General features: G+C 43.0%; 1 protein-coding gene across 6 annotated transcripts in view; it reads right to left on the bottom strand.

The window, feature by feature from the left end:
- The window catches only part of FGF13 (fibroblast growth factor 13), a 183,407-nt gene that overhangs the window by 14,639 nt on the left and 152,753 nt on the right, over window positions 1-16,015 (bottom strand). For all 6 annotated transcript variants that reach the window (XM_061598690.1, XM_061598691.1, XM_061598689.1 and 3 more), the window contains 2 exons: window positions 14,039-14,149; window positions 7,021-7,124 (listed from right to left, as the gene is read on the bottom strand). In XM_061598690.1, the coding sequence (XP_061454674.1) occupies window positions 7,021-7,124; window positions 14,039-14,149 (215 nt within the window). The remainder of the gene's footprint in view (window positions 1-7,020; window positions 7,125-14,038; window positions 14,150-16,015) is intronic.

Below are 16,015 nucleotides of genomic sequence, written 5' to 3'. Positions count from 1 at the left end.
ATATGAGCATGCAATGGATGTGGCATCTCCTATCTTCAACCACAAATCCACAGATGTGCTGCAAACCACCTAAATGAAGCTCACGGACAACTGGTGGTTCATGGACCAGAGTATGGGAACCCCTGTTTTCGATCCTCCAGATGTACAAGTGGGAAAAAAGTCAGGGATAACCCTCGCTCCCACAGTTCACAAAAGGCCTAGAGCCAGGGTGGGGCACTCAGGTCTCTCTGTCTGCCTGTCAGGACTCTTCCCAGGCCCCACCCCTCACCAGCCCCACTCCACGCCCTCCTCATGTGCTTTTGCCAGGATGGAACATGTCCTTGAACTGTGATGTTGCCTCTTGCTTGCCTGGGTGGAGGTTGGCAACAAGGGAGAGGGCCTTCCCAGTGGTGCCCCCCAAATTATGGAACGATGTTGCCGATGAGGTGCGCCTGGTGCCAGCACTGTTATCTTTTCAGTGCCAGGTCAAGACTTTCCTCTTCTCCCAAGCATTTTAGCATGTCTTTTTAAATGGCCTTTTAAAATGTGTATTTAAATTTGTATATTTGTTTTTAATGTTTTAATTGTTGTAAACCGCCTAGAGAGCTTCAGCTATGGGGCGGTATATAAATGCAAATAAATAAATAAATAAATAAATAAATGCTTTTGTAGACACCTCTGACTTTTGCATGAATGTTGCCTACTGTGCAAAGGTAAGAGTCACATTGGCTGTTCTGCCTGCTGCCACCTCTGGCCCTGCCCACAATTGGCACATGGCTCCTGGAAGCAGGGCTGGCGCCAAGTTTGACTGGACCCTTGGGCACCAGCCTGCCTCGGGCCCATGGTGCCTGCCCGCATGTGACACCTACCTCTCCCACTATCGTGAATGTTGGCTGTGCTGCATGTGCATGGCTGCCATCAACTAAGATGGTGACAGGGTTCCTTAAGGGGCTGATGCCTATGCCGCCATCTTGGTTGATGACACGTGGGCCTGCATGGTTGTATGAGGGATGCCTGGGAGTTCCCTGGAAGCTGTTGCTGCTGTGGATAGTGGAATTGACATGCTACCCTCCCCCCTAAGGAGGGGCCCTTCAGGGGCCCTTGGCCAGGGCCCAACCTGGCTTCCCTCTGGCACTGGCCCTGCTTGGAAGGTTGCCCCTGAGGCAATGTGGTCCTCAGGTTGAAAAAAAATCCCCACTCCTTGCCTAGAGCTTCCGTACGGTAAATGACATTGGGTTGTAGCCAACTAAGCTCTACTCAGAACAGACCCATTAAAATTAACCGGCCTAAGTTAGTCATGTCTATTAATTTCAGTGGGTCTACTCTGAGTAGGGCAAACACTGAATACAACCCTTTGGTTTCATCTTACTGAAAAGAGAATGGACGGATTCTAAGTATGCCCACTTGAACCAAAATGGGAGGAATTCGTAGCAGAGCTGAACACGACTAGGCACAGGGCTGCTCCTTGTCTTTGGTTTTGCACCACGTCCTGCGTGATTCACTCCCAGTCAGATCCCTCTTTTGAGGCCACCCGAAGCTGCCACGGTAAGGCAGTGGCAGAACGAGGTTTGTTCTCTCTCGTATGTTAGATCTTTATTTCCTTTGCGCAAGCTCCGGTTTTTAGAAACCGTTCAAAGGCTGCAAGCGTCAGTCTCGCAATGACAAAAGGAGCACATGGGCATGCAGGTGATCAAGACTGTCACTGGCTTTTCATTTACTACCCCGAATCTGATTGTTGGGGTGTTTTTTTGAAAAAAGAAGTTGCATGAGAAAATGCAACGGACGGAAAAAGACAGAAAGTGAAGGAATAATCCAACGGGAGCTTCTTTTTTGCTAATACCACTAAAATTATGAAAACTACTCAAGTCCCAGGATAGTAACACACACACACACACGAGTTTATGGGAATTTGCAGCAGTTTGAATCTAGAGTGTCTGCAGACCGTTAGGGATACTCAGATAGACTGCTTCTGTTCAAAAGCTCTGGTGCAAAAACACTGGCAACAATTGTTGCTATCTAATGTTACTCTGCTGCCAGCAGTTTTGACTGCGGTCTGCTGTGTCAAGCCACAGGTTGCGGTCCATGGGCAACTGCAGTAGTGAGAACTGTGGCAGGCTCGCTACCCTCCCTAACCGTCAGTGGAGGCTAGTCCATTAGGCAAAGGGGGCCCTGCCCCATCAATCTCAGTCTGCCCTCTGCAGACCCCCACCTGCCTGCCTTCTTACTTTCAGCCAGCCAAGGGAAGTGTGTGAAGCACAACGGTGTCTTGGATTTTAACAGGAACAATGTACGGCATGCAGCTGCAAAATAAAATCCTAGGTACTTAGGAAGCTGCCTTACACTGAGTCAGACCACTGGCCCATCTAGCTTTGTATTGCTGACACAGACTGGCAGCGGCTCTCCAGAGTTTCAAACAGGGAGTCTTTCTCAGTCCTACCTGGAGATGCCAGAGATTGAACCCACGGCCTCTGCATGGAAAGCAGATGCTCTACCTCTGAGCTACAACTTTCCCCCAAACATAGGAAGCTGCCTTATACCGAGTCAGACGCTTGGTGCCTTTAGCTCAGTGTTGCCAACACTGACTAGCAGCAGCTCTTCAGGGTTTCAGACAGGAGATACCAGGAAATGAACCTGAGACCTTTGGCCAGGTTCAGTCCCCAGCATCTCCAGACATGGCTGGGAGAGACTTTATCCTGAAACCCGGGGAGCCCCTGCCAGTCAGTGCACACACTACTGAGTGAGATAGATCAATGATCTGACCCAATATAAGGCAGCTTCCTAGGTCCCTATGATCATTGTTCCTCCAAAATTGAGTCAGCTGCACTCAGGCTGCCTGTCTCTGCTGAGGAGCTTTCTGGCGGCTCCAGCAGCGTCTTTTCCTGGCTGCAATTTGCAGATGTTAGAAAGCTCTAGAAAGATCTCTCTGTCAAGCAGGAGCTCCAGCGGCCCACACACTCGTCATGCTCCGCAGCCTTAATTCCACCCCGTTCCCGATTTATGGCTCAGCAGCTCCACACCCGGCCACCACACTGCTGCTCGCGCTCAGGCTGCGAGGGTCCTTGCTGAAGCCCAGCTTGCTAATTGCTGTGCATCAGGGCATGGGACGAGTGGAGCAAACCGCTGGAATGGAACAAGAAATAAACTTCCAATTAGCAAGCACGGCGGGAGGAGATCATTTCCTCAAGAAACTCTAAAGGGCAAGATCATTTATTTATCAAGCCCCTTTCCTTAAAAAGGCAAATATTAAAGTTACTGAATGAAGCTAATTTTTTTTTAAAAAGTTCGCAAATAAGCAGATTCCATCTCTCTAAGAATGAAAGAACAGCCCTGTTAAGGACTAGCACCCATCTAAGTACAACAACATGTTTCCAATAGTGGCCAGCTGAATGTCTCTGAGGAGCCCATGGAGGCAATCACCCTCTTCTGTTGTCTATCCCTAAAGGTATAGTATTCAGAGGTAGATTGCTCCTGCACAAGGAGGTTCCATTTATCTATAATGTTCTGAAAGCACTGCACTGGCAACCAGTTAGCTACCAGGCCCAGATCAAGGTGTTAGTACTAGCATATAAAGCCCTACATGACTTGGGGCCCAAGTACCTAAGAGAACAACTTTCCCAGTATCAGCCATCTCAGGCCGTACAGTTGGCAGGCAAGGCCTTGGTGGTGGTTTTCTGACTGAGCTCTATCCAGTTGGCACTGACTGTGACAGGGCTTTTTCAGTGGCAGCTTCCCATTTGTGGAATGCCCTCCCCCATGGGTGTGTCTGTGGGGTGGTGGCTTGACGTTTTGGTGTGTATCTTGAGAACCAGACCACCTAGAAACTTTTTTTTTAATGAAAGCTGAGAGTCTAGAGATTAAGGTGACTTACCTGGAGAGGACCCCAAATATCTGGAGTCTCCAGGCAAAAACCGGACATCTGGCAACCGTAAGGCGACAGTCCCTGGCAACCCAAAAATCACTGATAAAATAATATTTCTAACTGTGTTTTAAAAATTTTTAACTGTGATTTGGAATGTTTTAATTGTAATTGTGTTTTGGAATGTTTTTAACTCTTTTTGGTATGGTTCTCTTTTGCTTGTTAAATTGTTTAGTTATGTTTGCCACCCTGGGCTCCTTCAGGAGGGAAGGTGGAATATAAATTCAGTAATTAATAACGGCTAATAATATGTATTAATTTATTGTATTTTTAAATCCAATCCTTTCTCTCCAGGTGCTCAGGGTGGCATACATACCCCATCCCTCCCCCTTTCCATTTTATCCTCACAACAACAACCCTGTGGTGTAGATTAGGTTTATGTGGCTGAGTGGGGCTTTGAATGTCAGTCTCCTCACTCCTCCTAGTCCAGTACTGTTGCCCTGGGGTGGGGAACCTCTGACCGTCCAGATGTTGTTGGGTTGCAACTTCCATCAAGTCTGGTCCTTGATTGATGCTGGCTGCCACTGATGGGAAGGCCACAACATCTAGAAGGCCACAATTTCCTCATCCCTGCATGAGCATTTTCCTCCTCTCCTACAGCCTACGAAAAGAAGTGCCTCCATACAAGACCAGACTGGCATTCATGTGTTCAGTGCACCTTGCGATGCACAAAAAGGCAGTGGATGGCTGTCCACCCCACCTCCCACCTCTGCAGATGTGTTCCCCAAAAGGTTCAACAAGGCCCAAGTCTCTTCCAAGGTGATATTAGAACATGGATTAAGCTTTTGCCCAGAAGCAAGTTGCATGTATTTGCAAGTCACTGCAAAGAATTGATCCTGTCTCTGAATGCTATATCTGTGGAACTCCCTGCCTATTCATATTAGACAGAAACCATTCACTGTCTCGTTTTCGGTGCCTGTTCAAAATGTTTCTGTTTAGGCAAGCCAACTCAGACATGTCATTTTGTTGTGTGCATTTGTTTGAAAACTGCTGATTTTATCTATATTTTGATACTATGTCTATTTGTTTTAAAAGTTTGATTTTATTGGCACTTCCTTATCTATCTTTTTATATTTTTTAGGTAAACCTCTTCAAATGTTTGGACAATCTAGTGGTACAACAATCTTGTTAAGTAATTAAAGAAAATAAATGTATTTTAAGCCGTCTAGTTTTCAAACACAATACCCCACTCAAATGGAATGTGATCCAGTTCTGTATATCTGTGAATTTCATTACACCTCCCTTCCCTTACACGCCAGCAGCAAATAAAATGGTTTGGTTGCAATAGTTTGTTTGGGTGCAAAGAAAATACTATCTACTTTCCAAAAAGTCCTTCCAGCCTGACTACATATTTGCCATTCACTGTCATAAAGAAGTGCCTCATATTTTATGGATAAGGACCTGATCAAGATCACATTCGTACCATACATTTATTCCACAATTATTCCAAGTCATGGCATCCCACAAAGAATCCTAGGAAGTTTAGTTTGTGAAGCGTGCTGAGAGTTGTTAGGAGACTTTTATTCCCTTCATAGGGCTACAGTTCTCAAAGTTCTCTGGGAAGAGGGCAGGCCTGGCACCAGCAAGCAGCCAGATTGGGCACTGGCTGAGGGCCCCTGCAATTGAGAGGGGCCCCTGCTGCTGAGGCTGGGTGGGTATAGCTCCTGCTCCGCTATACACACTAGCATCAGGTTACAGAGCATGTGCTTCATGACCCAATGCTGGTGCAGATCACAGCATGAGCCACCCTCCCAGGTAACACCCCCCCACTGGTGGTATGGGCTGCCTGGACCACTTCCCGTGTCACCACGTTGCCTTCACTGGGAGAAATCACAGGAGACTCACCCAGATTAATTGTTACTTTTGAGCTGCAGTCTTATACATATTTACCTGGAAGTGTGTCCCATTTAACTCAATCACTAGACATTTGTAAGATTGCCCTGTGAGAGTATTAACAAGGGGATTCCAGAAAATGTTTGCAAGCTCTTTTCATTGGGTATGGGTAAGGAATCCACCTCTGCCGGATTTTTCCCCTGGATTTTGAGGTTCTACTTTACAGTGTACTTTTTCTGGAAACAAACTCAGAATGCTATAACCTGTGTTTTTTCTGGAGGGATATTTCAGGAATTTTGCAAGTCATTTAGAATATAAATACATGTATGTTTTAATCAGAGCTTGGAAAAGTTACTTTTTTGAACTACAACTCCCATCAGCCCAATCCAGTGGCCATGCTGGCTGGGGCTGATGGACAAAGTAACTTTTCCAAGCTCTGGTTTTAATTGTTATTTGGAATTGCACAATTCTGCAACTGTGCCCCCTTTTTTGGTGCTTTGTTTTTTTTTTTTTAAATAGGGTTTTTTTTAAGTTACTTTTATACATTTTTTAAAAAGACAACCTTTCCATGCAAGTGATTTTATTTTTTGTTTTTCCTTTATTAAATATTGCAGTGAGGACCCATGCTCAGAAACCATACACCAACATTTCAAAACCCACAATTCCTGCCAGAATTCAAACACAGAACCCAAGGAATATCAGAAGAATAATGGAATATGAATCCATTCACCCCTAATTCCAATCTCTGTACTTGGCATATGGCAGCATAAGCCAGATGCTGCAAATGGCTGGCTTGCCTTTTACTGACTACCATGGGTTTTTATAAATGTAACCACTCCCCAAATGCCTATTACTTCTAGCCTGAGACAAAGTAAGAAAAAAGCACCAGACATAAGGCATGATGTCCGGGGGGGGGGAGAATCCAGTAGCCAATACACATTTTTACTAGCCCACAGAACAATGTTAGTCATCATAACAGCCTTAAAAGCAACAACATACAGCACCGATTTATGAAGTTCCTCTGCTTAGTTTCCTGCATGTTATCCAAACTTGCCACAGGCGACCAGGTAAATGGATTTACGTAAGCTGCCTGGCAAAGGATTCAGCCGTAATTCTTACATAGCTTTTGCACTGACCGCAGAATCGTGCTTCAGTAACCCAGTTTCAAAGAGCCATTTCCCTTTTCCACAGCTTTGCCAAGGAAACATCATTACATTGTTTCAGGCTGTGGGTTTCTCACACACACTCAAGACAGATAAGCAAACCAAAAAACATGGAAGGCAGGCACTTACCGATGTGTACAAGTATCCTTCACTGTTCATTGCTAAGTACAATTTTGTTTGGACGCCTTGAATCGCCACCACTCGTAAACCCACGGGTATGAGGTTAAACAAAGCTGGGGGAAAACACAAGGAAGGAAGGAAGTCAACCTCTCGTGATTTCAACAACAACATCAATTTTTCCTTAAATAGAGACATTTTGTGAAATTTTAGAGTATTTTTTTAAAAAGAGAAAAATGTATTACTAGTATAAATGATAAATAAAAAAGACCTGCAAATAAACCAATAAACCTTGTATCTCAGCCCCACTGACACACAGTTAACCAACCTCCCAATCATGACATCACTGCAAGCGAGCACCCTTGCTGGGGTGATTCTACAACCCCTTCCTGGCAATCACCAAAAGCAGCTTCAAGCAGCAACAAGTTTGCTTTGCGGTCTAATGGTGTTCCCCATTCCATTTTTGTTCTTGTGTTGTTGTTTTTTCACGTTCGTTTGTAGGCCACTTTTCCACACTGGTGTGTCTGAAGCAGCTCACAACCCAAAACCAGCAATCCAGGGGCATTGTTAGTAGGTGATTTGGGGACAGGGGGCAGGAGGAAGCCCCTGATCCTAGATCTCCTGTCCCTTCCCTGCCGTTTAAAAACATTTGTTTTTGAAATAACTTTGCTTACAGGCATACTGTCAAGCACAGTGCCAGTGAGATCTAACCATCTGCCCTCTAAGTTGCCTACAGCAGGGACAAGGAACCTCCAGCCCAACAGTTCAACCCATTTGACATAATAGACCATTGTGGCGAAGCCATGCCCACCTGTAAAAAGGCAGCTGGGCTGATCCAAAATGAGCTTCTGAAATGCCATCGATCAGCTGATTGGCAGTGCTTCAGAAGCATCAGGGCACTGTGCTTCTGATCATCAGTTGATTGGCGGGGCTTCAGAAGCAATGCACACCTCAATCCTGAAGCAAAGACCCCTATGCAGTGCTTTGAAGTCCTCATGATCAGCTGATTGTCACGGCTTCAAAGCATCGCATCACCTGACATCATTGTGATATCAGGTGACTGACAGGTGGGAGGCACCACTCACCTGCCAAATTTGGCCCCACATCTAGAGTTGTATGTGTGAGAGAGTGAGCAAACAAGCGAGATAGGTCATGTTAGACATCGGGCAAGACTTGCTCTTGTTTTAGTATGTACATATGCAGCAGTTTATTTATTTAGGAAAAATTTATATATCGCTTAATAAGCAAAAATAATCTCTAAGGTGTTTACATAAAATCGTATGAAGCCTTAGTTTAAAAATAGCAATAAAAATGGACTTTAAAAAACAGAAGGCATGATAAAATGATCAAAATATAGATAAAATGAATGATTTTAAAAACAAATGTACATAATAAAATTATATGTCTTATCAGTTAATTGCAGGCGGAGCACAGGGGGCAAATCACATATAGTGAATCGGATCCAGAAAACCCAGCTGACACCCCATAACTCAGAGTCACTCCTGACTGCAAGAGACAGAGTATGTTCATTTTTCTTTAAAAGTTGACCTAAATCTGCATCTATACATAAAAATTAGCAAATGCTAAAAATTGTCCCATGGCCCTGTATTCCAAGTCTTTTCAGCACCTAGCAGTGCCCCTGACAGCAAGTCAATAACAGTAATAGATATCAGAGCATCGCCCTTACAGTAACAGTCTCCAACCAATTCATTTTGAAACATAATACAGCAGTCCAAATAAATGACCCAATTCTGCAACAGTTCATTTCAATAATGCTGACATTATAACAACGTTTTCAGCCTCACTAGAAGACAGGCTGTATCAGTCAGTAAAGCTAAATCAATTATTATTTATCAGTTGCTAAAATACATTTTGTTAAAATACACAAGCCATGCGTCAGACACAGTGGCAGCTGAACAGCTCCTTGAAAGTTCAAACTAAAACCCAGAGCAGATTCCACTGCCCCACTGACATGAAGCCACTAGACACCACTGATTGGGTACAATAAAACTTTCCAGAGCAGCCAGATATGAGTCAGCTGTCCGTTACTCAAAAGAGCCAAGTGCTGGGAAAAGCAGCTAGACATAGGGATACATGAAGCTGCTTTATAGAGAGTCAGATCATTGGCCTATCTAGCTCACTATTGTCTACACTGACTGGCAGCAGCTCTTCATGGACTCAGACAGGAGCCCTACCTGGAGATGCAAGGGACTGAACCAGGGACCATTTGTAAGGAAAGATTGCGCTCTACCACCCAGCTATGGTCCTTCTCCTAAACATGAAGTAAGCTCCCAGTCCTCATGGCTCAGAATAAAGTGTTGAGGAATGCTGAGATGTTTGCCGGAACACTCAAACTCTGTATCCATGGACAGGGATGCACACATAAGCCCCGTTCCCAATGTGCATTTCCTTATGCGCAACTGTCCCCAACCATCCCTGTGTTGAGTTGGGAATATCTGCAGGATGAGTTCTGTTCATATGTGCTTGAACATGAGACCCAGATAAATCAGGGTCCCCAACTGCACAAGGCATGCTCAAGTGAATGTGAGCAGAAGCCCCCTACAGATCTTAAGAACATAAAAAGTGCCCTACTGGATCAGGCCAATGGCCCACCTAGTTCAGTGTCCTATTTTCACAGTGGGCAACCAGATACCTATTGAAAGCCCACAAGCAGGACCTGAGTGCAACAGCACTCTCGCCTCTTGAGATTCCCAGCAACTGGTATTCAAGGGGATATTCACAACAACCCTCTGTGGTGGGTTAGTCTGAGAGTTGTCAGAGTGGTACAGCAATGGAACCAATTACCTAGGAAGGTGATGGGCTCTCCAACTCTGGAAGCATTCAAGAGGCAGCTGGACAGCCACCTGTTGGGTATGCTTTTATTTATTTATTTATTTATTTATATCCTGCCCTTCCTCCCAGTAAGAGCCCAGGGCAGCAAATTCAGATTCCTTTAATTTGGATCCCTGCATTGAGCAGGGGGTTGGACTTGATGGCCTTATAGTCCCCTTCAACTCAATGATTCTGTGTTTCTATGACAGTAGAGGTAGACTATAGCCATCATAGGACATAAGCATCTCCATGATGAGCAGAGAACATGGCTGAGGATGTAGGGTACAATATGTGCAAAGTCACTGGGGGTGAGTCTTGCAGGCTTGTCCCTGTCCTGTCCATACTTTAAACATTCACAAGTTCAGGTGAATGCCTGAACATATCTTTGATTTAAACAGAAAAACAGAAAGCTGCATTATAGGTCCATCGAGGCCAGTGGTTGTCTACTCTGACGCAAACTAATGCAAAAATATGGTGAACTCAGTTTAAGACTGTAAACCTGAGAAACCGAAATGGACAGATTTATCCATTCCTGCTGCTGAGCTATGATTCAGATACAGATGTATCAAAACAATCTTACTCAAAGTCAGCAGAGGGGCCATCTTCAAAAAACCCATACATGTGACTGGCTACTATTTACTCCTAGGAGACAGTATTACACACCATCAAGATGGGAGTGAAACCTTCTCCCTGATCCCTTTTTTTTTTGGAGCGGGAGAGGAGGTGGAAGCTTCACTGATAAGGGCCCCCAGGGAAGTGCAATGTGCCCACGGTGTGACCTCCTGTTGGCAATTCACCCCGCCATTGTTATGATGGCCATTTTTTGCTAGTTTCCAATAAAGAAGGTTATGAAAAGTTCCTACATGAGGTATGGCCACAATATCTTCTATAGAGTGTATCATAATTTCAGACCTTGGGGAAGAGATGGTTTTTATTATTATTTTACAGCAATATATTTTGTGGTTATAACAAACTTGTCTTCAAAAAGAATCCAATTATTTACCTTTGCGATCAAAGGGTCCCTTGAAAAGAACACACTTTGTTGCATACTGTTTATTTTGTTTCACTCCCAACGACTGCTTTGGCTACTATGAGCATTTAGCAGCCACCAGATTCAGACCACCAAGAGCAACATCTAGGGGCCTACCCATCTAGCTTCCACCTGCCTCACCCAACATGCATGTGAGTGTGATGAAATTTGGCTCACATGGATGGAAGAGCATACAGATGTGCTTCCTAGTGGTACGGGATCATCCCAAGGAGAAGCAGCTCCCATAATTATACAAATGAAGTATGGAGGCATGGCCAGAAGGAGGGCCCTTGTTACTGAGTGATGTCATGACTCTGGAGTCAAACTCCTGTTCTTCAGGGGATGTGGCTGGGGATTCAGAGGATGAGGGGGAAATTGCCCTCAGATCTAGCCTTGGAAGCATTTCCATAGAGTCCATGAAGCCAGTACTCCTTCACCCTGAGAACATCACATTGCCCTCCACTGACTCAGAAGACTCCATCTCAAAAGCCCCAGTACATATGGAGTCTCCCCAGCTCCATCAAAGTAAACAGTTGTCGGAGAATGCTGGGCTCCTTTAAAAGAGACTCCTCTCAGTGAAGTTGGAGCTAGCTCCTGAGACACACCTGCAGCTCCTATATAAGGCTCAGCCTGAGAGTAATTGTTGCTGAAACAACATCTAAACTCTCTCCTCATACAGTATTTAGCCTAAGCCCTGTATGGAGTTATCCAGGATATATTTATCCTGCCTTGCCTCTGCTGAGATCAGTGCATGCATCAGAACTATTAATTCTTACAGATTTAATAGATTTATTCTATTAATATTTTGATATGACTGTGTCTTTGAATTACTTTACATTCTGATTTATGCTATTTATTACTATTATTATTCAGATATTTTATGTTGTTTTCTGTTAGCAGCATTGAGCAAAACTGGCATATAGAAAAACAGAATGAAGTGAACATGAATGAAAGCCAGATAGCAGCACCTTTCAACCCCTATTTTCTTCCATCCACACAAGATTTTGTTTAATGTGTAACCCAAAGGGCTGGTTCACACATGCAAACAAACTGACAACTAAAATCAACATAAAGCAAAGCCACCAAACAGTCAAACCCAACTTAAAATCCAAAAAACGTAGGGCAAAAATTGAAAGAACTGACAGATTGGAATTAAACAGCCTGAGAGAACAGGAAGGTCTTCACCTGGTGCCTAAGAATTCCATAGCATGGGTGCTACGTTAGCCATTCTGGGGAGGCCATTCCACAACTAGGGCACCCCCACCAAAAAGACCCTCTTTGTAGCAACCACTCAGCTCACTTCATTAGGTGAAGAAACTTGGACAAGGACCACTGAAGAAGGTCTCAAGGCTTAGAGGCACGTGAATATGGGACACTGACCATGATCAATAGACAGGATGTTGAAATGGATGAATCACTTACATATAGGGATGGGGGAGAAATTAGATTCAGTTCACATTTAAAATGAATCAAACAAATTTGCACTTTCCGAAACAATATGAGAACCGAAACACAGTCATCCTTCAAAATTTGCATGTATCCAAATTTTGCAATGCAGTTCTTCAACCAAACAATATATGGCTAGAGCATGGGAAAGTGTGCATAAAAATTAATATATGAGTGAAAATAACATACAAAAATGCATTATATTTGGATAAATTTTTTGCAAAAATATGTATATTATGCAAAACTGCCTACACGGATGTGTTTATTAGGACAAATTTGCACTAAAATGAGGAAGATTTCTTGATGACTTTTTAAAAGAAAAATCTGCAAATTACTGCAGTAATGTGGAGAACTGAATTTCATGTGGGAAAAATGAGAAACGAAGAGGACTGAAATGGAATATCATCTCTACTGACATGGGGCTTGAATAGATGAAAATGCATCACTTTATCTTAGCCTTTGACACTCAAGATGTATATTTTTATGGCCTACCCTATTCTTGTGATTGTAATTTGTTTTAAACAGTTTTTTTAAGGTTCTGTGGGACCTTACGTGAAGGACCGGTAATAAATCAGAACAGTAGTAGAAGTAGTACTCTCTGTAGTAACAACAACAACAACAATAATAATATGTTTATTAAATTTATATCCCTCCCTTCCTCCCAGAAGGAGCCCAGGGTGGCAAACAAAAGCACTAAAATATTGTATTTTACTGTGTTATGTATGTCGCCTAGAGTGGCCGTTCATTCGGCCAGATAGGCAACTCATAAATAAAATTTTATTATTATTATTATTACTAAAAGCACTTACAACATCTTAAAAACAAAACATTTTAAAAAACATATTAAAACAAAACTTCTTTTTAAAAAGCTTTAAAAATATCTTAAAAAGCAATTCCAACACAGACGCAGACTGGGATAAGGTCTCTGCTTAAAAGACTTGTTAGTAGGCACGAAAAAGACAACAGACATGGCGCCCATCTAATATTTAAGGGGAGGGAATTCCAAAGTGTTGGTGCCACAACAGTAAAGGTCCGCTTCCTATGTTGTGAGGAACGGACCTCTTGATAAGAAGATGTCTGCAGGAGGCCCTCACCCACAGAGCGCAGTGATCAGCTGGGTATATAAGGGGTAAGATGATCTGAATATCATTGGAATAATAATGATAATGTCTGACTAAACTAAAAAAATAAACCAAACACTCAAAACATAGAGGGAAGATTTGGAAGGTGAAGGCATAATTAATCCTATCACCAGAGAGTGTGGAACAAGCAAATTTTACAAAATGGATTGTTTTGTCCCCCCCTCCCCTTGTTGGGATAATTTGTTTCTGGTAGTTTTGGAATGGTGATGGCATGGATTTATTTCATGCAAAATGAGGGGGTGAGAAAACTTTCCCTGGCTGGAGAGCAAAAAACCTAATGAGATTCAAAGCAAAGTGATGAAACCCTCCAGATCGCCATGGAGATAACATTTGGACAGGTTTTTCAGAAGACACCACTACCTCCGCCAGTTGATCTAGTGTTGGAGTGTTTTTCTACTGCTCAGTGACAAACACGCACACAATGATAATATTGCCTTGGCTCCATCTGTCACACACACACTCCAAAACAGCCATTGTTTTTTTAAAAAAAGCCATTCATATGGACTAGTAGACTGCACAAACAAACCAGACTCTTTCTCCCTCTCTCACCCCCTCTCTTATTTCCAGGGTGAATACTCACTATAGGTGCTCTCTTCCTCTTTGGTGCCATCGATAGTTCCATCTGCTTGTAGCTGCAAGTGATACCCTTGTCGGCTGTACAGTTTTGTTACAATGCCTTTAAGCTGTGGTTCTGTAAAAAAACAAACAAGTGAAAAGATTAAGACTGGAATTCCAAACCTGGTATTGCATAGGCTTTTGGTTAAAATAAAAGATTTGTCTCATTTTTCTAGAGAAAACACTCAAGTGAGAAGTTTGACAACTATTTGTGAGAATACAGATCCAAATCAGCAGCTAGAACATTGGTTATCACAACAGATTGTTTCACTTGGGGTAAGAAATGCAGGCGACTTTCAAAACACAAATTTGTGCCAGTGGATCAAAATTCCAGCAGCATGTCACATGGCTGAAGAAGCTAGATCTGATTTCTGTTAAGATTAGAAATGAGCTGGCAGGGGAAAGATTCTGCTTTTTAATGAGCTTGCAATTTGTCAACACAGCAGAAGAAAAACATTTGTTAAAATGAAAGTAATAATTTAAAAAGAGGACTTGTGTGATGACCAAGAACCTGGTTGAGATAGGTATAGTTAGCATCACTGCAGTTGCAATAAGCCACAGGGCCTCAAGAGACAGAATAAAATATATGGTAGACATAATCAACATAGGAGAGAAGGTAAAGGTTAACAACAGAGCAGAATTAAACCCAAATTATGATTCTAGTTGGTTTCAGATGGAGTGTGTATGTGTGTGTGTGAGTGACAGACAGACACGTTACAATGAATATCTGAAATTTGGCAGGTATTGATGATTCCAGACAAATATTGATAATTTCCAAAAACCCCAGGGATAGACTAGCAAATGCCTTATATTTTTAAAATGTCAATAAAGTTCCCTAAATTGTTTAAACTGCTTTTAATGTTGTATGTTTACATTGCTGTAACCTGTTCCGGAGCTTTAAGGTGAAGAGCAACTAAGAAATCAAATAAGTAAAGAAGAAATGTGATAGTTGGTATTCACTTGTGCATATCCAAAGAGTACGGAAATCTATCATCTGCTTTTGGATGTTCACCAAATTCTTCTGGTGTTGTCAGCGTTCATGTGAAGATGTGAACAAGTGCTGCATTTGGGTGATTCACTAGAATGTCTACACAGAGCACTAGGATCTGGGCATCAAGAACTCTCTGAGGTCACATCCACACCATACATTTAAAGAACATTTAAAGCACATTTAACATGCATTTAATGAACATGGCTTTCCCCAAAGAATCCTGGGAACTACAATTTAGCCCTCACAGAGCTACAATTCCCAGCACCCTTAACAAAGTACAATTCCCAGGATGCTTTGGGAGAAGCCACGTGCATTAAATGTGAGGTAAATGTGCTTTAAATACATGCTGTGGATGTAATTCGACTCTTGTTTCCAACCTTCCCCGTTGCCTCTGGTTGGAGCACAGAGCCCCTTTGCCGGAATTGCAGAGACCAGCCAATGCACAACCTTGCTACCCTCTGGAGCCAGCCATACATCTAAGTATAGACACAGAAGTGTTTCTGAAACAAACAGGTACACAAATACCTTGGCCATCTTTATGGGTAAATGAGTAGGGATGGGGGAGAATATCCGCTAAATCGGACTTAGTACCGATTCCAGTTGAATTTGACAGCATGCTATCTGTTTGGACCAGCATGGATTTCTTGTGGTAGGCTGCGGCTGTAAGCATGGATTTTTTGCAGCAGGTGCGGCTGTAATCAGCACGGATTTTTCCCCTGATTTCCCCCCTAATTTTACATAATTATGTTCATAATTTCCTCTAAGTTGATCCATTCATAACAGTGTGTCGGTGTGATAGATAGGAAAAATTCAACCACATGGAACACCGTGATCATTTACATAGGCATTTACATTAAAAATTATGCAATCATTTTCCAAACAAAAACCAAAACAAAAAACCGGCAGGTTGAATCAGCAAGCACCAAAGCAAGCAGGAACAAAAAAAGGGCA

The sequence above is a fragment of the Rhineura floridana genome, chromosome 16, assembly GCF_030035675.1.
Source record: "Rhineura floridana isolate rRhiFlo1 chromosome 16, rRhiFlo1.hap2, whole genome shotgun sequence".
Classification (NCBI taxonomy): domain Eukaryota; kingdom Metazoa; phylum Chordata; class Lepidosauria; order Squamata; family Rhineuridae; genus Rhineura; species Rhineura floridana.
This window is presented reverse-complemented; position numbering and strand designations above follow the sequence as displayed.